At 31.1% G+C, this 27,886-nt stretch overlaps 2 protein-coding genes across 2 annotated transcripts; one reads left to right on the top strand and one right to left on the bottom strand.

The window, feature by feature from the left end:
* Positions 1 to 4,759: 4,759 nt before the first annotated feature.
* Positions 4,760 to 10,008, bottom strand: LOC122601700. The gene is made up of 9 exons (XM_043774440.1): positions 9,978 to 10,008; positions 9,091 to 9,144; positions 8,294 to 8,338; positions 8,142 to 8,189; positions 5,545 to 5,586; positions 5,287 to 5,337; positions 5,132 to 5,188; positions 4,980 to 5,043; positions 4,760 to 4,856 (listed from the first exon to the last, which is right to left on the bottom strand). The coding sequence occupies exons 1-9, from the start codon at positions 10,006 to 10,008 to the stop codon at positions 4,817 to 4,819; spliced, it is 432 nt and encodes a 143-aa protein (XP_043630375.1). The 3' UTR covers positions 4,760 to 4,816.
* Positions 10,009 to 20,181: 10,173 nt separating this feature from the next.
* LOC122600565 lies at positions 20,182 to 22,233 on the top strand. Its single transcript, XM_043773301.1, has 2 exons — positions 20,182 to 20,272; positions 20,592 to 22,233. Exons 1-2 carry the CDS (start codon positions 20,182 to 20,184, stop codon positions 22,100 to 22,102), a joined length of 1,602 nt encoding a protein of 533 aa, XP_043629236.1. The 3' UTR covers positions 22,103 to 22,233.
* Positions 22,234 to 27,886: the final 5,653 nt, after the last annotated feature.

The following is a 27,886-nucleotide window of genomic DNA, read 5'->3' as shown; positions in this document are numbered from 1 at the left end:
GGTCGCAGAATCTAACAACATCATCAAGGATCAAATCATAGAGGCTTTTGACACGCAGCTTTACTGCAGCCTGAATGAAGTGAAAAAAGCATATATTAATTAGAAACAAAAAAAATGAGTAAACCAGATACTGTAGATACAAAATAAAAAATGAGAATTGAAATGATAAAGATATAATAATGATAATGAAGAAGATAATAATAATAAATAAAAAAAAATAAAAGTGGTCAACCTTGAAATTTAATTGAATATAAGCATGTGAAAACTAAACTTAACACAATCCTCCTCCTCCTCCTCCTCCAACTACACCATGGCAGTAAGGGCAGTGCCCTTATCAAATCAAACCACCACACCATCTCTTAGATCGCCATCCATCAAACCTATAACATTCTCATATGCGACCGGCTTCCAACTCATTTATAAATGCCTCGAGGTAGGCTACTGGAAAAGGCGAAGCCCCCTGAACGGCTCAATCATTCGATTAAGGGCTTAGCCTGTACCGTATCACAATTTCCGACAATGGCGCAGGTGGTGGGCTGCTATAAACACATTGGCTGGTTTTCACACAAATTTTAGTTTACAACCCATATATACATATCCATATAATAATAAAACAACAAAAAGTAGCCCGAGCTCAAGATTGACTTTTTTTAGTCAAGCTAATATTGAGCTCAAGCCGCAAGTGCCCAAAATCCAAGCTTGAAATGCATAAAGATCCAGCTCGAGCTTTTAAAGGGGTTTTGAGCCTTAAAAATCAAAGCTTTAGCTGGGATTTTAAAAATTTTACAAGATTGTGTATAGATGAGTTCAATCATAAAAATTTGAAGGTTGAGTATAGAGAAAATAACCTAGATAAACAAAAACCAAAATAAATATACTAAAATACTCAAGTTTAATGCTTTATTATTAAAATTATAATTATAATGATGATAATAATAACAATAATAAAAAATAAATAGCACTCAAACAGAAAGAAGAGAGAATATACATCGAGAATCTGGAAAGCAAGGTTGTAATCCGTATGCCGATAGATATATTGGACAAATATGGAATCGATTTTCTTGAGCTTATTCTTCTGTTCGTCGGTGAGGTTTTCATCATCATGAGAAAGGTGCTGGAGCTTGATCTTGGCACGTTTTTCACAGTAGGAAACAACCATTACAAGGGTGTGGGCTGGGATGGCAACACCTATCCCTTGACCGCCGTGTAACATCCGTGAATTGACCATTTAAAATTTCGAGTCAAAATAAATCTTTTAGTAAATACGACCTCGTAAATCTGGACCCAACCTCGTATTTTAAGTCGACCTCGTAATTTAAGAGTAGCCTCATATTTGAAGATTTGCCTCGTATTTTGGTCGGTATCGTATTTTTGGTGACTAGCCTCGTATTCGTGACGGCCTAGTATTAAGGCCTTGTATGGAATCCTCCTTATTTAACCCTACCTATAAATACTCTCATTTTCCACCCATTCTCGTTTTCCACCAACTTAGCCTGCAAGCAAAACACAAACATACCCTTACTACCCCATATTCCCTTACTACCTCACTTTACTACCTCACCTTTGCTACCCCATAAACCAAGTTTTTATGAAATCCAACCTTACTTTTGTTTAGATTTAGTATCAAAAACTGTTTTTCTACCTTCTAAGCATCATCACAAACATCTATTTTGGGCAGATTTGATGTAAGAATCAAAACCCTTTTTATGCTCTTCTTTTTATATTTTTTGGTTTTTCTTTTAATACACACACTACACCCGCCAAGTATCAAACTTTTTACGTCCAAAACGTTTAGAATCATATATTACAACTTTTGTCAAAGTTTCGTGTGATTTCGTTAACAAAATCTTGAGTTATAAGAATTTTTGTACACTTTTTGGGTTTTCTAGAATGAATTTGGGGAAGAACAGCTCCGATTTGCGACCCCGTAATCTAATTTACGACCCCGTCACTATTCCAATTTCATTTTGTATTCTAGTGAAATAAGACCCCAATATACTACCCCGATTTACGACCTCGCAATTTCAATTTAGCCTCTTATTTTCAATTTACGACCTCGTAATTCAAATTTAGCCTCTTATTCCTTATCTAGCCTCTTATTTTCAATTTAGCCATTCAATTTCATTTTGTCTTTTAGCGAAATACTACCCCAGATTACTAGCCTCTTATTTTAGCCTCTCAATTTAGCCTCTTAGTTTTGCCTCTCAATTTCATTTTGTCTTTTAGTGAAATACTACCCTAAATTATCAATTAAGACCCCGAATTCAATTTAAGACCTCAACTTTCAATTGAGACCTCGAACTTCGATTACTACCTCGATTTGGTCAACCTTGGTCAACTTTGGTCAGTTTAGTCAACTTTGGTCAACTTTAGTCAACTTTGGTCAACTTAGTCAAACTTGTAATTTGGTCAACTTTGGTCAAACTTGTATAATTGGGTCAAAGTCAAACTAGTACGCTTTTGGACAACTTGGTCAACACTTGGCGGCACGTTATGAGCACGTTTAACTATAATGAACACATACTTAATTGTGATAACTTGAAACAGATTGTTGCGTGCCGGTTACTTGCTTCTTGATATCTTGCGTAACTTAATCTTGTTACTAGCTGTCAGGTGAGCTTCGTAGTCCCCTTTTTACATGTTTTCTCGGAGCTGAAAGGATACAAAATGTTTTCTAGTAAAACTGTATTTATTTGATATGATATTGTGACAACCTATTTTGACTGAACGATTGATAAACTAGTTTGACTACACTATTGTTAACCTGTTTTGAGTACATTTTGATAACATATTGTGGATACATTTTGGTAACGTGATTTGAATATGTATATGATTTCATGACTTGGATACTTGTGATTTACATTATGGATACTTTTGGATGCATTGGATATGTTCTGGAGCACACCTCACATTTGACTAAACTAGATGCATCGGCCGGTTGTTGAACCGTGAGCCTGACTAAACTAGATGCATCGGCCGGTTGTTGAACCGTGAGCCTGACTAAACTAAATGCATCAGCTGGTTGTTGAACCGTAAGTCCTGACTAAACTTGATAAGTCCATGGCAACTATTGTGGTTATGACGACCTTGAGACATTGACAACATTGTGATTATGACTAAACTTGTGATTATGGCAACATGATGACATGGCCTCTCGACTATACATGAAATGCATCACATTAACCTGACAACCTAGACTACAATACTACGAACTCACCAACCATTGTGTTGACGCTTTTAAGTATCCTTTCAGGTGCACAAGTTAGAGGTGGCTGAGGAGAGTAGCATGGAGCCTTTATAGCAGACTTTGGACTCTAGGATTCCTTGTTGCTGCTATGTTATCTTATGTTCCCTGTTATGTTAGTATGGCAATATGCCTAACCTTTGATCCCCTGCGTGGGAGTTGAATTATGTTTTATTTGTGTTTGAACCTATGTTGAATGTTTGTGTTAATTTATGCTAAGACCTTCTATATTTTATGGTTTCATTTAGTCTTCCTATGTAATATCCATGACGCGTGTACTATGCGTCGCATCCCGAGATTTCCGCCTTAGTCGGGGTGTGACACGCCGTCGCATCCATTATTATCCTTGAGCTTCATACGTATAAAATCAGACTCGATGCTACACATCGGATCCACCTCCACGGTCTCTAACTCCAAAGATGATAACTTCATCTTCTTCTTCTTCTTCTTCTTCTCACTCTCCATCTCGATTTGATTTGATTTCACTTAATTGCCAAACCTTAATTTTTAAAATAACCGAACAAATAGCCCTAGTTTTTGGGATTTATTGTATGTTCGATTCTTGTTTCTTATGCTAATTTCAGAAGCATGTAAAGGCGGGTTCACTAGGGTTTAAAGAGCTTTTTCTTATTCATTGGTCAAAACCCGAGCGACTAGACCTGGTCCGACCCAAAATCTGACGGAGCAACAAAATCAAACCCCCGACCTGACCCATTTAGGTTACATAGCTATCCCTAGACCACATAACAACGAATATGGCGATCAAAACTCAAAAAGACAGATTTGGACTAGGCAAACCTCATAAATATATATATATAAAAATTTTATGTATTAAATAAAAAATATTTAATTAATACCGTTATTTTTGTTATTAAATCAAATAATTAACATGAAATTTGACTACGTTAAGATTCATCTTCGATTCAAGTGACCAAAACTACTTTCTAATATTTTAGAGACTACAAACATGACTACTTTTTTATACATGTATGAAACTACCGTCTAATATTTTAATACAATTATTTTTGGTCATAAAAAATATATTTCATCTGAAATAAAACCACTTACTTATCACTAATCAGCAACTGAATCCATATCAACATCTATAACCATAAAAGCAAACTAGAAATCTTCAACATACACAAGCAGTATTAGTATTATTACAAGAAAACATAGATAGATGATGAAAGAAAGAAACAATAACTAGATAGAGTGGTACTACTAGTCATTGCATAGAAACCAACTATTCAGATCCGAAATGCAATTCTCTATTCTTGGTTAACTTCGTATCTAAGTATTCAAATCCAACTCTTCATCCGATTCCTCTTCGTCTGATTCCTCTTCATCTGATTCATCTAAGTATTGTTCCTCACACACCCATAACGGCCGTGCTAATTCTCCAGACAGCGGTGGTGGCTGAGGTTTGAAGTCTCTCACACAAGTATAACTGCAAAGAATTCGAAGTGTAAAAACAGTGAGGATGGGGGGTTTTATACCAGAAAGGCAAGTATGAGAATATAAGAAAAATTAGATAAGAGAAACACAACCGACAGTAGAAAAAAAGAATACTCACTAGCATCTCGATATGAACTGTAAAGCTATCCAATCTCGTCTACAATCAATTCATTACAAAAAACAATTAAGCAGGGTTAATATTATCACTTAAACTAGTAACCACGCGTATGAAAAGAAACAAATAATGAGCTAATGACAGTATATAGCATAAGATGCTCACTTTTCTGATGTGGTTAAGACATGATAATTCTTCACATCTTTTAAAATGAGATCCACCATCACTTCTATTGATACAAATACATCAATGAACTTGATCGAATGAAACCAGAAAATAATGGATTAGAAAAAACGTAACAAATGGAAAAAATGCACCTTCTTTTTTGGTTTGATCCTTTGCATCTAATCTTGCAAGATACTCATTCAAGAGTTCTACAAATCCATCAAATTGTTATTGTTAATAAATAGATAAATTAAACCTCACCCAATTGGGAAAATGAAGTAAAAAATAGAAGAAAAAATTTATGCACCTTCGTCTACTGAACTATCATCATCTTCATCATCACCCCAGATATCTTCAGCTAAAATCAATTTGTTTTATAAATAAATAAACCAACCCAGAAAAAACTGAAGTAAAATAACAGAGATATATATCCACCTTTTATTCTTGGACTTGCATAATGAAATTTCCCCATTTTATCTACAATCCAACCAAATTGTTAATAATGAATTGATAAATTCTACTTTGATAAATTGAAATAAAAATGTAAGGAATAAAAATTATGCACCTGGACTAAGATCAATACGTGCAGACCATGTATCTGTTAGTTCTGATATTAAAAAAAGGAGAGATCTAAAGTTAGTTAACCAATCGAAAGTCTCAACATGTTAAAATCTAAATTTGCCGCAAAAATAGCAAACAAATTACAAATAAATCATTTAATTAATTTACTTATATATATTCTATCAAGAAAATTCTACATAACAAAGACTATACAAACTAGATTAATAGACGATACAAACATCTACGTAAAAAAGACTACAAACTAGATTAACAGACAATACAAACATGATATTTTAATATCCCACGGCCACAAGATATATCCAAAAAAATTACACTAATTTAATTTTTCCCTATCTATCCACATAACAAAGACTATAAGAAGTAGATTAAAAATCTATATAAACAAACATGATTTTCAAATATATGAAACCAATTTAATCCTCTCTTAATAATATTTCTCTAGGAAACATGATTTTTATAAAAATAAAAAACAGTTGCCATTGCATCTTCTAGGTACTGCTGCTGCACCAAAAGTCATTTTCCCAATATTTATTATTCTAACTATCATTTACCAAACTTTAATCTTGAAAGAGAACCAAAAAACATGTCTATAAAATGTTAAAAAAACATACACTAACCATATTTTAATCAATCTCTCATTAAATTTAATGATTGTCAATATCAATTTACATAAAGGATTTAAACACTTGAATGAGTTAAAGAGCACGCGCACGCACACATTACTTTTAAGTTGAGTTGCTAGCATAAATTGTCATTAAAGTTAGATTCATGGAAAAATCACAACTATTGAAAGGATATTGATTCGGATTTCTCAAGTGCAAGTAGAATGATCTCTGTTAACTAGTGATCATCAATATGATACGAACCCAATCAGATTCGTATCGATAAACACAATAAACAAAAGGGGTTCTTGCAATTCGAGAGGCAAGGATCTCCTAAAAGTCATAAGACCTCTATTTAATTCATCCATAATAATATTACAGCCCTAATGATCTATATAAATACTAAACCTATAGCTTGCTTAGCAAGCTAACTAAATGATATTAAAGATAGGATATCTATAGCAATAATAATACTTTCCTAATAAATAATAATAATATAACTGATATTATCTATTAACAAGTTATTAATAATCCAGATCATATCATTACTCCCTCCCCCAAAAACACATTGTCCTCAAGGTGTTGCTTTGAAAAGTTTCCCCAAGTAATTCCAGGATCCCATGTTTTGATATGTGGTGATGCCTCCTCTGGAACACAGTAATGCAGCAAACCAGAACCCGGGATATGCTGCCATGACTGTTCAATAATAGCATCGCCTCTTGTGTCAAAGTTTAAGCCATACATTGTTGCATTGTTTTGACGTGAAACGAACCCAACAAGAGCCACATCATACTCAGATTGAATCCTCCTGAAAGCCTCATCTGCCATCTTCTTACTTGTATGAACAAGAGGCCCATTTAAATTGTTATTGCCCAACCCATGTTAAATCTCTGGTAACAGATTTTGCATCTGTCCAACCTTCAATGCAGCCTCATCACCACCTCCACCGCAAGTACTCTGATCAGCTTTATGATCGGGACCACCAACATCGATGTCGTTATACTCATTCTCATTCACACAGTCTATTGGTCCGACATCTTTCTGTTTTGCTTCTATCTCTTCATGTACTAGTATAAGAACCTTTTCTAAAGGCTGGACACTTGATTCAGTTTGAGGAGGTATTTCAAAATCTAAATCATCAAAACGAGTTCTAGTTTGTGGTAACTTAGGTTGTTTCAGTGTATTTAGCTCAACGGGCGAGGATAATTTTGTTGTTAAAGCAACCGGATTAGCTGATATAGCAGTGAGAAGTTTCATTATCTCCGCATGTCTCCAATTCACTTCCAAACGCAAGGCTCTAACCTCTGACTCCAAAGCAGTGAGTCGCTGATCTGCTGCTGCTCCTGTTTCTTCCTTCTTTGTCATTATTCAGCTTGCTTTTTTCTGATGAACAGTACCTCTTGAACAGTGTCAATAAACAGTGATTTTGTGTGTGTGTGGATAAATAGGCCCAGAAAAGTGCTCTGATACCAATTGATATGTGTCAACTGATAAAACAGAAAATAAGCAAGAAAACACAGAGGATAACACAAAGAAAGCCAGCCAAACTCGGCAAATTTGGCTGTTAGATTTATTGATAATCTGGATTAATGCCCTAGTAGCCCGGTTGTCTGGATTAATGCCACAACGGCCCTAAGTTCCTAAGAACAATTAATAATAATCTCCACACCTACCCTAATGGCTGGCAACCTTATTTGTAGACAGACTTGACCTAATCCAGGAGAATAAGTAGTTACCAAGAATAAGAAACAATTAGTATTAAAAAACACACTTAACACCCTTATACTTTTATTTCATATCATTCCAGCAGATTCATATCACAATACCAATTAAAATAAATAATTTGAACTTTAGTATATTTTTTTTCATTAATTACATCAAGTATTTTGACAATTTTAATTCAATCTTTTCACGGGACTAATCCAGCAATAAATAAAATAAACATAGAATAAATTAATTGAGTAAAAGAATTATGTACCTTTTGCAATTGACAATTCTAAATCTTCAATAAAGGACTTTGGAGTTCCTGCTACAATTAATGAAATTGTTAATAAATGGATAAATAAATTAAACTCGTCATTTTGATTGATTTTAGTAAATAGAAATAAAAAGAAAAAAGAAATTATGCACCTTGACCCTTACAAAATGCTAAAAAATTAGGAGCAGGCTCCTTTTCTGCAACAATCCATAAAAATGATAGTAAATATATTAAACCAGGAATAATTGAAGTAAAATAACAAAAAAGAAAGAAACTATGCAACTTCACCATAAGATGACAATTCTGATAACTTAGGATTGAGGTCCTTCTTTTCTGCTACAACGCAACAGATAGTAATAGTAAGTAATATATATAAAATAAACAAGAAATATATATAACGAAAATGTCAACCATAAAGTGTCAATATTCGAAACATTATTGTTAAAACTTCTAGCAAAATCAGTGTTTATTATGTTGTCTAAATTTTAGGCCAAAAAAAACAAAAATATATATTAAAAAAAAGTGTTATAGCACCGGGACAGCTATAGCACCGATATTGGTAAAATAGCGTCGATAATAGCGAGATCGCTACATTGCCTGATGCCCGCTATTGATAACACATGGAAAAATTCAAGTAAAAAAAAGCCAACAAATAAAACATATAAGCACTTTGACCACCTTCAAAAGGTGACACTTTATAACAGAGAAACAGACTTTCTTTCTGCTACGAATTACAGATTTGCATGTAATTCACAATGAAATAAACGGGAAAAGACTTAAGAAAAAGAAAATAAGAAAATAAATAAATTAAGCACCTTGACCACTGGAAGGTGATCCTTCAAATATAACAGGATTAAAGTTCTTCGTTTCTGCTACAATCCATCAAACTGTAAGTAATAAAAATATAAAATACACAGAGAAAAATTAAAGTAATAAACAAACTATGCACCTTGACCATCAGAAGGCGACACCTCAAATAAACTAGTACTGAACTTCTTGCTTTCTACAATCCACGAACCGGTAAATAAATAAATTAAACAGAGAATGATTCAAGTGAAAATAACAAACAAAGAGAGAAATAGTACTGAAATACGTTATGCACTCTATGTCTATAATAAGCAAGGGCAACACCAACAAACTGTACTAAATCTTGGCATAAGCAGGCTACGGGCTTGGTTTTAATAAACACGCCTCAGCGCTAGGCGCAACTAAGGGCAGGCCGCAGGTCATAGAGATTTTTGGTACCCCCGGCAATTGTTTCAAACTAGTGATCATCAATACCAATTCACATAAATGATTTAAACAACTTTAGTACATTTTTTGCATATATTACACGTCAAGTGTTTTGACATTTTTAATTCATCCATGAACTTGATAGTAAATAAATTTAATCAGGAATGACTGAAGTAAATTAATTAATTGGGAATGAAATCCTTCCTTGCTGCTACAATGTAATATATAAAATATTACAATACAAATAATAATAAAATTAATTATTTTAACCTAGGATTGATTAACTGATAATAAAAAAAAAACAAAACAAAACCACTAAGACATAAATAAATTAACTGGTTAATTGAAGTATAAAATTAAAAAAAAAAAAAAAAAAAACAAAGATAGAAATCAATATGCACCTTTACCATGTGAAGGTGGCAAATCAGAATAAGATTTTCTTAATTTTGCTTTTTCTGTTAGCTTCAACCAAGGAAATTATTAACAAATAAACAAATAAAACCTGGCATTGATCGGTTGAAGTAAAAAAAAAAATTGTAGATAATAAACATATATAACGAATTGATTATTATAATTAAAAAGATATACGGTGGTATTTGTTACCGAATAACTCACCAACCACTACGGTCTCCATGAGAGGAGACCTTTGTTAGAGAACAAGCGCCTGAATTAAATGGTAGGACCAAGTTACCAACCTGCCGGGTATACGGTATACGCGTCTCCCCCGGATATAACCTAGACTGGGCCCAACGGAGCTACTTCAACTTGTAATCTGCTCTCCTAATTCCTGTATTACTTTACTTTATTTTCATGTTTATCCCCGTCTGTAATATGGTACCTGAACTCTCTGTTATACTAGCTGCTCGCTAGTTTTCTATTATTAATAGAGTTTGAATGTTCAAAAAAAAATACGGTATATGCGTCTCATGTGGAGTTAAACTTAATTACCTTCTATAATAGAAGGAGTTAGAATGTGAATAGGAGCTTTTTGTCTTCTTCTGCAGTTTCAATATATAATATATTTAGCAATTATAATTAAAAAAACTGAAATAGTGGAATGGTCGAAACCTTCAAAAGAAAGGTCTTGAGTTTAAAACCATCCACCACCCCCTTTATGTTTTTTCTTTTTTTTTTCTTTAGTTTTGCCTTTTTGGTAATTTGAGCCCTTCTCTTTTCTTTTTTTTTCCCAGCCCCTCCTATTTTCTTTTTTGAATTTTTCTATCCCCTCAAATTATGTATATAAAATTTAGTTTTATATAATTAAACCCCAATTTTTATTTTTTTTTTTTTGGGTTTTTGAATTTGTAAATTTTTATTTTTTTTATACCATTTATGTTTTAGGCTTTTGTATTTATTTTAATATTGGGTTTTCTTTTACAATTTCTTTAATACTTTGTACTAATTTTGTTTTTTGCTTATTGTTATAACTTTTGTACTTTTTTTTTAACATTTTGGTTTTTTAACATATTTTTTACGACTTTTTTGTAATTTTATAATTTTTCCTTTGAAGTTTTTTAAAACTTTTTGCGTTCTTTTTAACGCCACCGTTAAAAACATCCGGCTAGATATGACTACACGCTTCAAATATTGACGCCACCTAACGGGCGGCATGTGAACCACCTAGTTAACATTAAAATATCAACCAAGCCCATAAGACAAGCCCAATAAATAAGTGGATTCTTGAAAGAAAAAACTTAACAGCAATAAATGTATTATATATGTTAGTTTTATTTTTTTTTATTATTATTTTTTTAACAAATCCGGAAACCCCCATAATAATCCACTCCTACAAATATAGAAAATGAGATTCAAATCTGGTGGTTTTCCCCAAGGTCAAAGACTTTATCAATAGGCCACCAACCCATTGAAATTATATATGTTAAATCCATACTATATTATTAAAAAAAAAGTTTTATTTTGGAAGTGTTAAAAAATATGTAATATTTTTACTTATCACTCCTTAAAATATTTACACCTACATTACCTCCTTAACATTAATGATTAAATTACACTATTTTTTAAAATGTTAACAGATTTGTAATAATTTTGACCAATGCCACATTGTGCGGGTAAAGTGTTGGTATATTAATATTAATATCAAAAAGAGTTCTAAGAATTCAAATCGAGGTATTTGAATTTGACCTCACGGTCAAATGCTTTATATCTTCGAAGATCTGTCCTAGGTTATCGTTTTGAGCTTCCATACATTCCAACTTGTCAATAAGATGACGGGATTGATGATTTTGAGAACATTTGATGAGATTCCAGTGGGGATTTAGCTTGTAAGTTCTTTTGCCAGGTGTATGTTGCACCAAATTTGAATAATTACCATAATTTAGTTGTGTTATTTATCAATAAACTTAAATATGATTAAGGGTTCTTTTGATTGATACGTGACGTACACTTCATTTAAATGACACGTATCATTTTAAATATAATTTTATCACATTTTTTAGGTATATAAATAATTATTACTTTTATCTATACTCCATATATAAACAAACTACTTCATTCTCAAATTAAACACTCTACCTTTAAATTCCTTATTTTATCCTTATAATTTACACTTTCTCAAACACTTTATTCCTGAACTTCCTAAAACACCCTTAAAAAAACCTTATGCATCTACGTATCTATTATTGATTTTTTTGAATAGAGATTTTTGTGCGTTTAGGTAACGAATATTGTGGTATGTTGATGTTTGTAAGTTGTTCACTATGTATAGTCATATAGATTGAAAGTATTTTTTTTTCAGTTTTATTTTAATCTTTATAACGCTGGAATGATAAGGGTTAGTTGATGTAGAAGACAAGATCTTAGTTTAATTTCTATATTCGATTAAAATTATTAGCCGCATCACGTGTATTTCTATCCAATACAACCCATTGTTTTTTGTTCATAATACCCCCACATTTAACCACCTTTTTTTTCCAAGAAGTACCGCTACAACGCACGGGTATCCCTCTAGTATATAATATATGGGATTAGTGGTCTATAATGTAATCAACAAAAAGCATGAATGGACATTGTGTGTAGCATATTGTCTTAAAATCTTGTTCTTTTGCCCAATTCATATAACAAATTAGGAGCTGAATGGTTAAACGGTCACCAATTGATTTTTGTTGACATGGACCCTTAGAAATAATATCCCCAAATGTAAGAAACTATGCATGTAATATGCATGTTTTGCTGTAATCAGGTTACATATGTGTGTCGATCAGTGTGTACGCATGCGTGTGACATACAAAATGTTACTAAACGTAATGTTATTTGTGACTCGTTCAAAGCATGTTTAAAGACAGTTTTGTGAAAGAGTAAAAAGATTTTATAAAAGAAAACAGTTTAAGTTGTATTGACACTTTGGTGATTGATGCTCGATTTCTGGTGACCTTTTTAATTTCCCTTGAAATTTATTTTACATATAGTGTGATTTTTCTTTTGGGGATCAATAAAAGAAAATACCGTTCTTTAATGATTTTTATGAATAAGTGGGTAAATCATTTGTTTATTATCAAAGATCAGTCTAGTGGAATTGAGGTTTTGAAGAGGTTCACCATCCTAACAATGGTGAATACTAGTAAATTAGTCATATACACGTGAAATACGCAGTGATAACTGACAACCATCAACAATATAATTATTAATTTAAAACTAATTGATATAATGAGTTAATGTGGTTATTTAAAAATAATTAAGTTGATTAAGGATATCATATGTATTTTTAGTAGACATATTTAAAATAGTAAATAAAAAAAAACATTTTAGAATTATCAACGACTTAGTTGAAAAAAATGTAGGGAACCAAATGTTTTATATTACACACGAAATGTTTTATAATATAGTACTAGCATTTTACCCGCGCAATGCGGCGACGGTGTGGTGGTAGCGGCGGTTTGGTGTTGTAATTGTTTTATTAAATGTATTATACTTATTTTAAGTGGAGATGTTTAAATCAATAAATAAAAGAGAAATAATTAATTACGAGTAAGATGGTCATTTCGCATAGGGACATTTTTATGAAAGAGAGTTTTGAAAAGTATTAAGAGAAAGGGTGTGATAATTTATATAAAGTAGTAGAGATAGATAAAACTTTATTAAAAACATTGGTGTAAATATGATATTATGCGAGTATAAATCTACGAAGTATATATTTAAAGAAGGTAAATCATTTGCTCGAGCACTTGTTCATGGCCGGCTCTGAAAAATTATAGACCTAAGTCGAGAAAAAAAAAAAAACTCACAGGCTAGATGCAACAAATTATAGAGTAGTAAATAAATGAACAATCAAAGATTAAATTATGAAGCAATTAATAACTTGAGATCAAATCTATGCTCTAAAATTTAAAATCAAAAACTCCGTTTAAAATTTAAAATAAAAAAAATTGTATATAAAAAAAACAAAAGGTAAACAACAATACTTTTTTTTTTTGAAAAACAACAAGCAACAAATGCTATGCTATTATTTTCTTAATTAATGATAATATATATATTATATATAGTGATTGTATATACATGTATATTGATTACAATAAAGAGGAAAGTGATTGTTTGCATAATAAAAAAAAAAGTGATAAATAGTGAAGTGCCAGACGACGACTTGACGAACAGTTCTAAGATGACGCTCTAAATAACTTTTTTTTCTTTTGTCTACAAAAGTTGTGTAAATGGTTTTTTATGTGGGTTAAATTATATTGTTTAATATGTAAATGAGTGTTAGAATTTTTAATGACTTTTTTAATTACATATACGAATATATAACTTCTAACATGTATAACATTAAAAAAAAAAATCAGACCCCCTAAAAATCGGACATCGGCCGGTCGACCACCCTTTTTATCCGGTCATGCACTTGTTGTGTGGCGATTTTTTAGATTGCAAATATATCTTATAACAATGTTGTTATAATTACGAATATCTTTTATTATACTAAAACATAGTTGCTTTAATAACTTATCGACCAATCACAGCTTTCGATTTCTTAATGTTGACTTTTATTTTCAATTTTGACTTCAATTTACACTTTTTTGTTTTCCATCACAAATTTACACTTTTTATCCAATAATTTTAATATAATAAACAAATAACAATATTCTAATAGCTTATCGACCAATCACAGCTCTCGATTTCTTAATGTTGACTTTTATTTTTAATTTTGACTTCAATTTACATTTTTTTGTTTTCCATCACAAATTTACACTTTTTACCCAATAATTTTAATATAATAAACAAATAATAATAGATAATATATAATTGATATAATAGCTAATATCTCTCTATATATATAACTCTCTATCTCAATTTGATGATGTGGCATATCTCAGAGCTCGCCATATCATCTTTTTCCTACGTGGCGATCTCACATCGTTAGTCTCTTAAACGTTGACATGTACGCTGACACATATACATACTTGACAAATCATCATCTAGTCAACAACCACATAACTTTTATTAATTATAAATAAATAACATATTATAAAAAGTCATAAGCATGATTAGAACCCACAACCTCAAGTTTTTTATGTGAAACATAAACCACTTGATCTAATGAGATTTTCGTTTATATTTTGAAAAACATGATAGATATTCGGTCTAAAATCCCACGAAAATTATTAAAAATATTATTTATATAATTAAATGACACTTAACATATATATAAAAGAGATATATGGTAAATAGTTTCTTACCTAAAACATATATTAATGACATATTCCAAATTTATAAAAGTTTCCATCTTTTAAAGATCTTTTTAATTCTTATTAAAAAGTAATAATGATTCTTAATTTTTTTAATATAATATCTTTTGAGATATAATTTTTTTTATTTATATTTAATTTTTATTTTATAACATAAATATATTGCAAAAATATAAACTTTAGATTACTTGGAACATAAAAAATGTTGTCTTAATTTAAGTTGAATTTATGTTTTTATATACTCTATGTTTAATTCTTTGAGGGTGGACGTAATACGTAAGGACGCAAGATGGTGATCGACCGGTGACCCATTGGAACATCACCCGCCCTGTAGGTACCAAAGTGGTGCGTAGCAAAGTGGTGATGGTGGTGTAAATCTGGTTTCTTCCTCATTCTCAACCTCACTCAGTATGTATATTATGTATGTTAATATGAAAAGAGAGTATAAATACGTATAAAAATATAGAAAACAAAAGTGAAACTTACTTGTCATTCAATGACAGAATAAGCCTTAAATAGGCAAAACTACATCTCATGTGACCCTAAAAATAAGCAAATAAACTACCAACTCTACCTAAGGAATTGGTCATGGGTATGACCCATAACGTTCATATTCTCAATTGCATATAATTCGTTCAACCCCATGACTTTATACTATTTATTTGAAGCAACACTAAAACCAACTCAGATACTCACTTAAATAAAACCAACTCAAGTTAGATAATATGACTGAGTTAAGATTAATTCCTACATAGACAGTGAGAGAATGGTGAAATATTCATTGCTTGTGGAAGGGATGAGGGAGGATGAAAAAAAGTGAAGATTTATCATGAGGTTTATAATTTTTCCTTCTAATAATGTTTATTACTTTGTCATTTGACATTTTACTTCATTACATAAAAAAATATCTTCGTTATTCGATGACAGTTTTTTTTTATATTGAATATTGGTTGAACTATTTGATAGAAATTTATGTTATCTCGTGCAACGCACGGGCTAAACCTAGTTTATCCAATAATATATAATTAAGATTTTAATAGTAATTGTACTATTTTAATTCTAATTTTAATATATATCACGAGTAAAAGAGAGTTGAACTAATGACTTATTAATCATTCATATCGTTCGATTTCATCATAATGACTCTTGTTGATGTTATCATTTAATTTTTTACATAATTTTATTTAGTTAATAAAAAACAAGTAACAAAAATAATTATTTTTACAATGTTATTAAAATTGGTCTCTATCTATAAAACACATTTTTCACACACGAACAATTGTAAATTGCAGTATCTCGAGTTAAGTCGAGAAGGGGCTTTAACGTCTTAATAAATGACAAAGATGAGAAGACAAAAAAAAAAAACACTACAACAAATTTCGTATATAAAGAAGTCTTTCAAATGATGGAGGATGATATATGCTTTAAATGTTCTTTTATTACCTTAGTTTATTTCTATTAGTTTAGTATCTACTTATATCCTCAACTTTGAACTTATAAGTTTTTATAAGTTACATTACTAATAATGTCGTACTTCTCGTGTCCAGTGTTGGACACGGGTCTAAAATCTAGTTAAATATTATACTCGTACGAGTAAAATTTCAATGACTATTTATATAAGAATGCTTTTTATGTTTTTGTTTTCGGATAGATGCCAATACTAATACATCATTTATTTTCATGGAATAACCTCACAAAAGTCAGTCAGGTTTTAAATCCTGGTTTATGGGTAAAAAAAACCTCTCATACCTTTGCATTAGTCTAAAACATATTAGTTAAAGCAATTACCAGCTCAGTTGATTTAAGTCTCATTGGTTTTTTAATCACTTAACTTTTAAAGTTTTTCGAGTCGTTTTCGTTTATTTGTCCTGTGTAAAATTATAAGAAAAGAACAATTAAGTAATGAGGTCATTTAGAGGCATTTTCTTTTTTATGGTGACCAACTTCCAAGTCTATACATAATCATAAACAATGACATTAAATTTGGAAATGCTTTTAGAAGACACGTTTATGTGTTTTCAATTATCTACTTTTTCTTTCAAAGGTTCTTTTTGTTTTTGGAAGAATATTCAAACGTTTCACACGTGATGGCGAGTGGCGACCTACTTCCAGCCTGGAAAATATTTCTTTATTTTGACTTTCTCTAAACATATACGGAGTAAATTAACGACAAACAGTGGCTTTAAACCTTGTAAGTATTTAACTATATTTTCAGCTTTTTGTTGAAAGTCATATTTGTAAACATCACGAAACATGTTTTAAACATGTTTTTAATATTATTATAGTGTACAACGTATTAATACATATTATATGGTGTACATTAAGGATGAAAAAAAAAAAAGTGACCTGACTCGAAATCGACACCGGGTCACGGGTCAACCTTTTGTGGCATTTTTGAGTCATGGGTTGCGTGGGTCGGGTCAAGCCAAAAACCAAAAAAAGGTTAAGGAAACCCGTGACCTGCCGACCCGACTCGAACCTTCACGGACCGGATCACGGTTCCTATTTTCATGCACTTGCGGGTCGCAGGCCGGATCGGGTTTTCGCGGGTCGGGCCGGGTCGGACCATTTGCACATCTCTAAGTGTACACAAGTCAATGATATAGAAATCACTAGGGGTGAGTATGGGTCGGTTCTTGCCTAAAACCGAACCCGAACCAATCCAGTCGGTTTTTAGAAAACCAAAACAATTGGATTCGGTTTTTGTTCGGTTTGGTTTGGATCGGTTTTGGTTTTTATAATAATGATTTTTTAAAAAGTTTTTTATATATTATGTTATAAATTTAACTTTCAATTGTTAAGAAAAAAACTATGATATAAAAACTCAAATACAGGGAAACTTTTCATTAACTAATTATATTTTTTTAGTTGTTAAAATTTATATGACTTTTATAAAATAAATTGTTTTTACTGCACGTTTTTATTAAAAATATACAATTTGTGTAGATTTGTACATTAAAAAGATAAAAAGATTAAATATATTAACATATTTATAAGTTATAAGTAATAAATATAAATGTAATATGATATAAATATAAAATAAATTAAAATATATTTAGTTTGGTTCGGTTCGGTTTTTGGGCATATGAAACCAAGAATCGAACCGATCCGTTTGGTTTTAAAAAACGAAAACCAAACCAATGGATTTCGTTCGGTTTTTGGTTTTTTCGGTTCAGTTTTGTCGGTTTTTTTCAATTTTTGATTTTCCAGTTCAGTTTTTGTTCACGTCTAGAAATCACTACTCAACTCATAAGGGTGATGCCTGATGGTTTATTGACTTTTCCCCCCTCAATTTTCATTGTAGTATTATTAAGTATTAACTCTCATTTGTTGGAAATTTTCAAAGTTTTATGACGATTTAGTTTATTATTTTTACTAGTGTTCAGACCCGTCCATTGGACGGGTAGTCTTAAAATACATTAATCAAAGCTAACAAACTAGAATTCAAAATATATTAAATAGATATACCGAAATTAACTTGGAAATTTGCTAGTTAAATAGGTACTCCATCGGTCAAAATACTCCAAAAATTATCCGCCCAAAGAAGAAACATATGAAAATTAACTCAATATAAATATTGATTCCAGTTTACCCTTTTTTTTTCAACTTTAGTTAAATAAAAAATTTACAGTTTCTTATATTTTAAAAGTGTAAATTATATAAAAGTATAATTAAATATAAATTAGGTTAAAGTGTAAATTGGTGATGAAAAATCAAGGAGTGTAAGTTAATTATTTTAAATTGGGTTAAAGTGTAAATTGGTGATGGAAAACCAAAAAGTGTAAATCAATTGTTTTAGATTGTGGTTAAAGTGTAAATTGGTGATGCAAAACCAAAAAGTGTAAATTAATCTAGTGGGGTTAAAGTGTAAATTGGTGATGGAAAACCAAAAAGTGTAAATTAAATTAGATTAATATTAAAAAATTAGAGGATTAATAAGGATAGAGGATTAGACTCAAGGAGGTGAATTAAGAGTGCCAAGTCTACCCCAACACCCTCTTTTAGTTATATTATAGATAGTTTAAGAGCTAAATAAACAAGACTTTTATTCCAAAGAGAAAGTCTAATCACCAAAAAATAATGTTGCCAGACACATTCTAGATCTCATCTCAACATTAAACATTGTTTTACAGACTATATGATTCTCTGTTATACATTATTTAATGACTACATTAATAGGTACAAACGTGAACCAGAAGATTTATTGAAAAGCATTTTTTTTTTTGTCTACTTTCTTGTCTATCATTGCTTTATATTCTATCCGTCGCATTAATAATGTTCCGTTATAAATTTTCAAAGTCTTTTTCTTTACGACTTTAACCAAAAATATTTTTATTTATATTGCATAATACTTTATGAAAGTTACTGTATATAAATAGATCGAGGTTTAAATGTGTTTTCATTCAATATAATTTTTGTCAAGTAGTATATAATCCGATAAAAGTTATTTAAGGTCCAACTTACGAAAAATAGACTTTGACTATTCAAAACTGGACATATTTAATGAGACGTAGTATAGTAGTACTATGTTTTAGTTATAAAATGTGCGCAAAACTCTCTAATTTATTTCCCATGTGTATATGCTAGGAGTTTTGTCATGCAAAGAAAAAAGTCGTCGTATCTTAATTAGTAAGGGCTTTCTATAGCTTGTGTTTATTTTAAAAACACTACATAAAGCATCTAATTCTTAAACTTTTTATATTTGTTTGATAAATGACTTTAGAATACAGGTTAATCTCTTCAGTATTACTCGTATATGGTGAAGTCTTAACATTCCGGTTAAGAAAAAATCTCAAATTAATTCATGTAATAAAAGGAACACATGTTGCTTAAAAATAAAAGCGTCACGTGGCAATGACATAAAACCTTAAGTCGTATATAAGAGATAAAAGTAAATAAATGATTTTCTTGGCATCTCTTAAAACATGGTACTTTTGAATCCTTTGTCTTTCACACCAAAGTATGTACCAGTTTGATTTGACTTTTACACGTTCTGTATTATACTGATATATTATTGTAGGTTTGTAAATAACTATGTAAGTTTGTGTGGTCTCTCTTTCTATCCTATATATATATCATATCCTTGTTCAGTTTTGGTCAACAGTTCAAAAAAAATGGGAAATTTTAACTCTTCAAATGCAACCCAAGCTTCTCCTATTGATACTACTTTTAAGCTTCCTTCTCCATTGCCTTCTTGGCCACCAGGTATATATCCTCCTTCTTTCTCTTTATCACCTTTTTAAAGTTTCCAATATGATCTATTCTTTATATACAAATAACAAAGTTTCATTGATGGGAAATAAGTTACATGAATTATGTATATTTTCCTAAGATTTTATTAAAAAAAAAAAAATTCTATAACTCTAAGGGGAAGTAGTATTTTTAGTAAATTGTTCTGTTTTTGTCACAACTTCAATTGCAATTGTTATGTGTATAGAAATATGTTTTCAGTTTGTTCTCTCGTCAAATTGTTTAATGACCTTTTTGGGTATATAATGTATTTGAATATTTGATCATTTGATAGGTGAAGGATTTGCAAGTGGAAAAATTGATCTTGGAGGACTTGAAGTTTGCCAAATAACATCTTTTAAGAAAATATGGTCTACTTCTGAAGATGGATCAATAACATTTTTTGAGCCATCACCAATACCAGATGGATTCTCCATGCTTGGTTGCTACTGTCAATCCAATAACACCCAACTTTTCGGTTGGGTTCTTGCTGGTAAAGATGTCTCTGGCGGAACTCTAGCCAATCCAATTGACTACACATTGGTTTGGAATATTAAAGATTCATGTTACATTTGGCTACCAACTCCACCAGAGGGTTATAAATCCGTAGGCTATGCTATCACCACCTCACAAGAAAAACCGTCTCTGGATAAAATTCGTTGTGTTCGGGTTGATCTAACTGATCAACCCGAAACGGATACATTATTGTGGAGCTCAAGTGGTTTGAATGTGTATGGATTAAGGCCAAAAGTTAGGGGGAGACTAGCTCAAGGAGTGTCTTTAGGTACATTTATAGTTGCCAAAGATGGAGATGATTTAAGTGCATTATCTCTTTCTTGTTTGAAAAACAATAATTTCCAAAATTTAACTTCTTCAATGCCAAATTTAGCCCAAATTGATGCACTAATTCAAGAATACTCACCAAGATTCTATTTTCACCCAAAAGAAACTCATTTTATTGCTTCAACAACTTGGTATTTCACCAATGGGGTTCAGTTGTACCACGCCGGAGAGGAATCTAACCCTGTTTTGGTCGAACCCACCGGCTCAAACCTTCCTCAAGGTGGTTCAAACGATGGGACATACTGGCTAGACCTCCCAATTGATGAAACCGAGAAAGAAAGGGTCAAGAAAGGTGATTTACAAAGCGCCGAGGTTTATATTCATGTCAAACCAATGTATGGAGCCACATTTACCGATCTAGCTATTTGGGTCTTCTATCCTTTCAATGCTCCTTCAACTGCTAAATTCGGATTAGTAGATATTCCCCTTGGCCGAATTGGTGAACATATAGGAGATTGGGAGCATGTGACACTCAGGATTTCCAATTTTGATGGAAGTTTATATCGTGTTTATTTTGCACAACATAGCACAGGGACGTGGGTAGACCCCACATCCCTAGAGTTTCTAGATGCAAGTAATAAATTTGCAGCATATCCATCTTTAAATGGGCATGCAACATATCCGGCCGAGGGACTTGTGATGCAAGGAACTGATATTATAGGTATAAGAAATGATACAGGTAAAAGTGACAAATTTTTTAATGTACATGACAACTATTTGGTCATGGCAGCCGAGTACCTCACTAATGTGATCGAGCCTCCATGGGTGAACTTCGCTAGAAAATGGGGTCCAAAAATAACGTATGAAGTTGGAGTCGAGATAGCGAATTTGCAAAGTGTGTTGCCCGGAGTTATGGGAACGGCAGTTGGGACTTTGGCAGACATTTTACCAGGTGAATTTTACAGCGAAGATGGACCTACTGGACCTAAGGTGAAGGTTGATTGGGATGGAGATGAAAGATAATTTTGGTTTTTGTTTCAATATATGTAATAAAATGTTGGTTTTTGTTTGATCAAAAGTAAATAGTTGTTTCTTCCATCTTATATGTGGTATTGATTTTATTTTATTGACGGAATTCAATGCGTGATTTACTCTGATGGTTTGTAAGTTGTAACAGATCGATTCTGTAGTAGTATGCGTTAATCTACAATTAATTTAATTAATCATCATGTTGTAATCAACAAATGGTGAATGTCTATGGATTTATAAATTGTGACATTTTATATACAAGTCTTTACACAAAATAGTGACTAATTGTTAGTTTATAAATATGAGACAGTGTTTAGGAATTTTATAAAAACACACTTGTACATACCTCTCTTCATGATCGCTGAGGTGATGAGGTCTATAAAGTGTTGTCGAGTACAAGTGTGTTTTTATAAAATTTTATCAAGTACGTGTTGTTTTTAGACTGAAAATGATGATTTACCATCTAGACCAAAACCGTCGTTTGTGGGAGGTGATATGTACAAAAGTGTGTTTGTGGACAAGTCTCAATTGGTTCAGTACTAATTTATCTATCATATATATGTTTGGCTAAAATTCACTATCATAGCTTCATAAACATTGTATTAAGTGCATTCTTATTTCTTATATTTTATTTTCTTTATGCACATATTGCAACCAAAATGGGAATCGTGTAATTATGACCGTTCGAGCAAACAATTACCTTCAATATCAATGATTGTAACAACTTTCGTTCCAATCTTATAAACCCTATTTATACCCGGTATTAATAGGTTTTCTAGTACAAGGAGTGAAGGAGGGGCCGACAAAAAAACCTTGACCAATCTGAAGTCACTCTTATTGACCTTCAGGATGTTGATGTTTAAGGTGGTATATGCGTTATGATAAATTGTACATGATTAATGTCTCATTGAAATCGAACTTTTGTCAACCAAAAGTCAATTTGGGCTTTTAAAAGAGTTGGTGGACCATAATGAATATCCTCCAGTAATTAATCAGTCAACTCCTTCATAGACCCAAATTGACTTTCAGTTGCAGTTCAATTTTAATGAGATTGCAATCATGTACATATCATCATTATACGTATACCGCCTTCAAACATCATCATCATCCCAAAGGGCAAAGGTTAATAAGATTGATTTCAGCTTGGTCAAGGTTTCTTTACCGGCCCTTTCCTATACCACAAGACCTAGTAATACGACGTTTAAGCAGGCTTATAAGATTGGCATGCATGAAAGTTATCACGATCATTGATATTGAAAGTAACTGTTGTGCTCGAAAACTCATAACTATACGATTCCATTTTGGTTGCAATATTGAATCTGGGAATAACAAAGAAAATAAAACATAAGAAATAAAGAGGCACTTAATACAATGTTGATGCAACCATGATTGCGAATTTTAGCCAAACAAATATGTGATAGATTAATTGATACTGAAACAACCAAGATTCATCCACGAACACACTTTTGTATATATCACCTTCCACAATAAATCATCATTTTCCTTCTAAAAACAACATGAAGTTGATAACAAAAAGAAAAATAGAGAAAAAAGTTATATTGGGTATCCGTATAGTTTAACACATATATTTTTTAAAACGTTTTATATAATAACTAGATTAAACTCGTCCGATGCATGGTAATATACACATTACATTAAATCGATTACAAATATAAGATTTTAGAAATAATACTTGAAGACAACGATTAACATATATACGTCAAAAGTATTAATAAATGTTATATAATAACAATAATAATAAATAAACGGATTTTTAATGATATTATACTTTTATTAAGCATGTAAAATCTAAAAGGAACCTATATAAAGTAGAATAAAGAAAAAAAATAAGAGAAAAAAATTAGATATAAAGATGAAGATAAGAAATTAAATCATATATAATAACAAATATCAAAAATATATGTGTGAAATTGATAAAGTAAATATTTAATTTAACATTGATAATATAATCGGATAGTAAAATATTAGATAAAATTATCAATATAATCTAGTTTTATATTATATTAAAGTAAATTATATTCCACGTACAATAATAATCAAATACAAAAGCAAAATAGAAAGTGATAAGTTACAAAGATTGATAACTATATTATCAATGTCTTTTAATTACTTTTAATATATTCACTAAATATCTATCGTACTTTGCAAACAATAAACAAATATTAAGTTAGATCAAATGGTAGTGCATTATATTAAAAGTTAGAGGTCATGAGTTTTAATATTGTATATGACTTTTTTATTTGCTAATTAAAATTGATTAAAAAAATAAATGTCCATGTAGACAAATGATGATGTGGCAAAATTAAGTGTCACATAAGCACTAAAAAATATAGATTTAAATGTTTATATATCTAAAAAAAACATTAAAATTACCAGAAAATGACACACAAGCAAAAAAAAACTTAGTTGGCACGAAAAAAGGAATGTCACTTAGGAAAAAAAACTATCCTCTCTTAGTTATATAGAGAGATTAGTCGTTACAAAAATAAAATGAAACATATAATTACATAGACAGATATCAGAAAAACACAACAATCCGAAGATATTTTATTTTCACATATATACCAATCATTTTTAAACACAACGTCAATGATTGAAACACAACGTCATATATATTGAAGTTTTAAGAATAAAAAGACTATTTAAAAGAGATAATATAAGCTCCAAAAAATGGAGAAAAATAACAAAGTTACTTATGTGGCCGTACATACGTCGTGCTACGAGTGTTAGTAATAGTCAAACTGCCACACCAAAATGGTGTGCCACATTAGCACACCACAATCACATCATATTTGTAACAATAACTACACCACATGATATTATTTTTAACTTTTTATATTTTAATATAACACACTTATTATATAAACAAAACATTTTACACTAAATATAAAGCATATAACTGTGAAAATAAAAATTTTGTAAAGCTACAAACCAATGCTCAAATATGTACATTTATTAAATAATAATCGGAGTAATAAATTGTAAACATATGAAAACTGCAGAGTTTAAAATGTAAAATAGATTTAATAAAAACTTTCACTTTGCTTCAACCTATGGACACAATAACTATAAACACCATAGTACACAACCCAAACTAGGAGTGGTAACGAGCCGAGTCGAGTCGACTTTCAGAATATTTAGGCTTGTTTGTTTATATATTACTCGAATCGAGCTTGAGCTCGAGCTCGTATAAATTTTCAAAATTGAGCTCGAGCTCGACTCGACTCGACTCATTAGTGTTCGAGCTCGAGCTTGAAGCTCGTATAGTTATTTGAATACTTGTAGAATTAACTTAATTCGAGTTTCATTTCCATGTTTAGGAGTTCGAGCTCGATTAGCCCGTGTTATAAAACGGTACATGTTACCATTAAACATTTATCGATCCTCATTCGTGTATACTCAAAATTTTGATCACATTACTATGAATGGAAATAATCTATTAAAATGTCCAATATTAAAATAAAGTTAGTGACTTTATACATATAGTTATATGTTATCCTTGTAAAAAGAACTTTTGACAAAATCAACTATATGATATTCGTTTTCGTTTTAGTACTAAACGATGTCTAATACGTATTAGTTATCAGTTATGTTACCATTAAACATTTATCGATCCTTATTCGTGTATAATCGAAACTTTGATCACATTACTATAAATAAAAATGATCGATTAAAATGATAACTATTGAAATAAAAATGATCACATTATTATAAATTAAAATAATTGATTAGCTAACACTTGCTCTTTTGATACACTATTAAAGTATTTAGTCTTGATTTATATTTTTATTTAAGTAATGGTTAAAAACTTAAAGATTTGAGCTTTTATATAAAATATATATGCAAGGATAATAATAAAAAGATGGTTGTCTTTAGTGGTTAAAGGGTCATCCATTAAACTTGGAGGTCATGGGTTCAACTCTCTTTACTAACATATAAGTGATATTTTTAACCTTGTATACCAAGGCTCGAGTAACTCGAGTAGCTCGTAAAGCTCGTCCGGCTCGTTCGGATCGAAAAAGTAATCGATCTTTCGAGCGAGCCGAGCCTAAAATATCTTTTTAAAGCTCGGCTCGTCTAACTAATCGAGCTCCTTTTTTTGTTCGGGATCGACTCGAACTCGAAAAAGTTAAACTCGAACTCGGTTTAAACGAGTTCGAGCTCGAGCAGCTCGCGAACAGCTCGACTCGATTACCACCCCTAACCCAAACACTAAAACAAAATAAAAAATAAAAAATCGAACGACCCCATATTTTATCAACATCGATACACCAACGCCGGCTTTTCACACCACAATCGATCCTACAACCACCCTGATGCGATGACAGTCCACACCACCACCCCGGTGTCGTGAGCTTCAATGCCCACCACCATTTCAAAAGCTCTAAATGTTACAGTAGTTTATAAATATGAGATAGTAATGTAGTGATTTTCTAGCTCGAATGCATCGTTTTTAGTAGGGGTGAGTATGGTGCGGTTTGGTGCGGTTTTTAGTTAAAACCAAACACCAAACCATTATTGCGGGTTTTTAAAATTTCAAACCATTTGTAAATGGTTTATAGCGGTTTGGTTTTTCGGTTTTTCGGATTGGTTTTTGGTTTTTTTTGTGGTTTTTGTGGTTTATGGTTTGACTTTGCTCACCCCATGTGATACTGGAGGTTGGAGAAGCACCACTAAAAAAGGTAAACACCGCCGAGAATGAACAAGTCTACTTTGTTGATTTTGGGAAATTAAGAAGGGTAATTGGATGAAAACCCCTTATCCCATGTACCATTAGTACCCACTAATCCCTTAGCCAGGCTAGTGTCCAGATGATTTTCAACCACTTAATAATCACCTGATACTATTTATATGTATATATATATATACGTAAGAAAGACTATGGTACATTATCTTGAGCAATAGGAAAGTAATGGACTGACCCATTATGTAAGTATGAAAGTCTAGGGTACAGTATCTTGAGATATATATATATATATATATATATATATATATAATTTAAATTAATATTAAAATTTAATTTATTTTTATTGATAATATATAATGCGGTTCGGTTTGGTTTTTTTGGTTTGGTTTTCTATATGCAACCAAAATCCGAACCATTAATTTGGTTTTTCTAAATATAAGAACCATAAATTCGGTTTTTCATTATGGGACGGTTTTGTGGTTTGATTTTTTCGGTTTTTTCGGTTTTTGTGGTTTATGGTTTGGTTTTTGCTCACCTAGTTTTTAGCAATTTGCCCACAACAGAAATCTTTCAGCAATTAAGAATTAGATGGTATCCAAAAACTTCAAAAGCTATTGAGTATAATTTATGTAATAAACTAGTCGTAAGACCCAAACATTATACACGGTTCATAATAGTATATTATTATGATATTTTTACTAAATGTCTAAATATACATGCTTTTAAGTGCTATAAAAAATAAAATTTAATTAAAAACCCCAAATCTTTTGTATTTTTTTTTAAATAATTTTTAGGGGTTATAGTTCAATCCTTTTTTTACCCAAAAAGTGACATATTTTTTATTCCCAAAAGTAGATTAAAAAAAAGGATGAAAATAACCAGTTATTTTTAATTTTGAAAACACAAATTCTAGCAAAAAGAAGAAAGATTCATAAAAAATTTATCTTATTCAAATCGACATCACCAAACGCACGGCATAGTCACTACCTGTAACTATTTACCATCCACTATCATGATCACCGAACACATAAAAAATGGATAAAAAAATTAGTTTTTTATCTATTTAATTT

This window comes from Erigeron canadensis, chromosome 5 (assembly GCF_010389155.1).
Source record: "Erigeron canadensis isolate Cc75 chromosome 5, C_canadensis_v1, whole genome shotgun sequence".
In the NCBI taxonomy this organism is placed as follows: domain Eukaryota; kingdom Viridiplantae; phylum Streptophyta; class Magnoliopsida; order Asterales; family Asteraceae; genus Erigeron; species Erigeron canadensis.
This window is presented reverse-complemented; position numbering and strand designations above follow the sequence as displayed.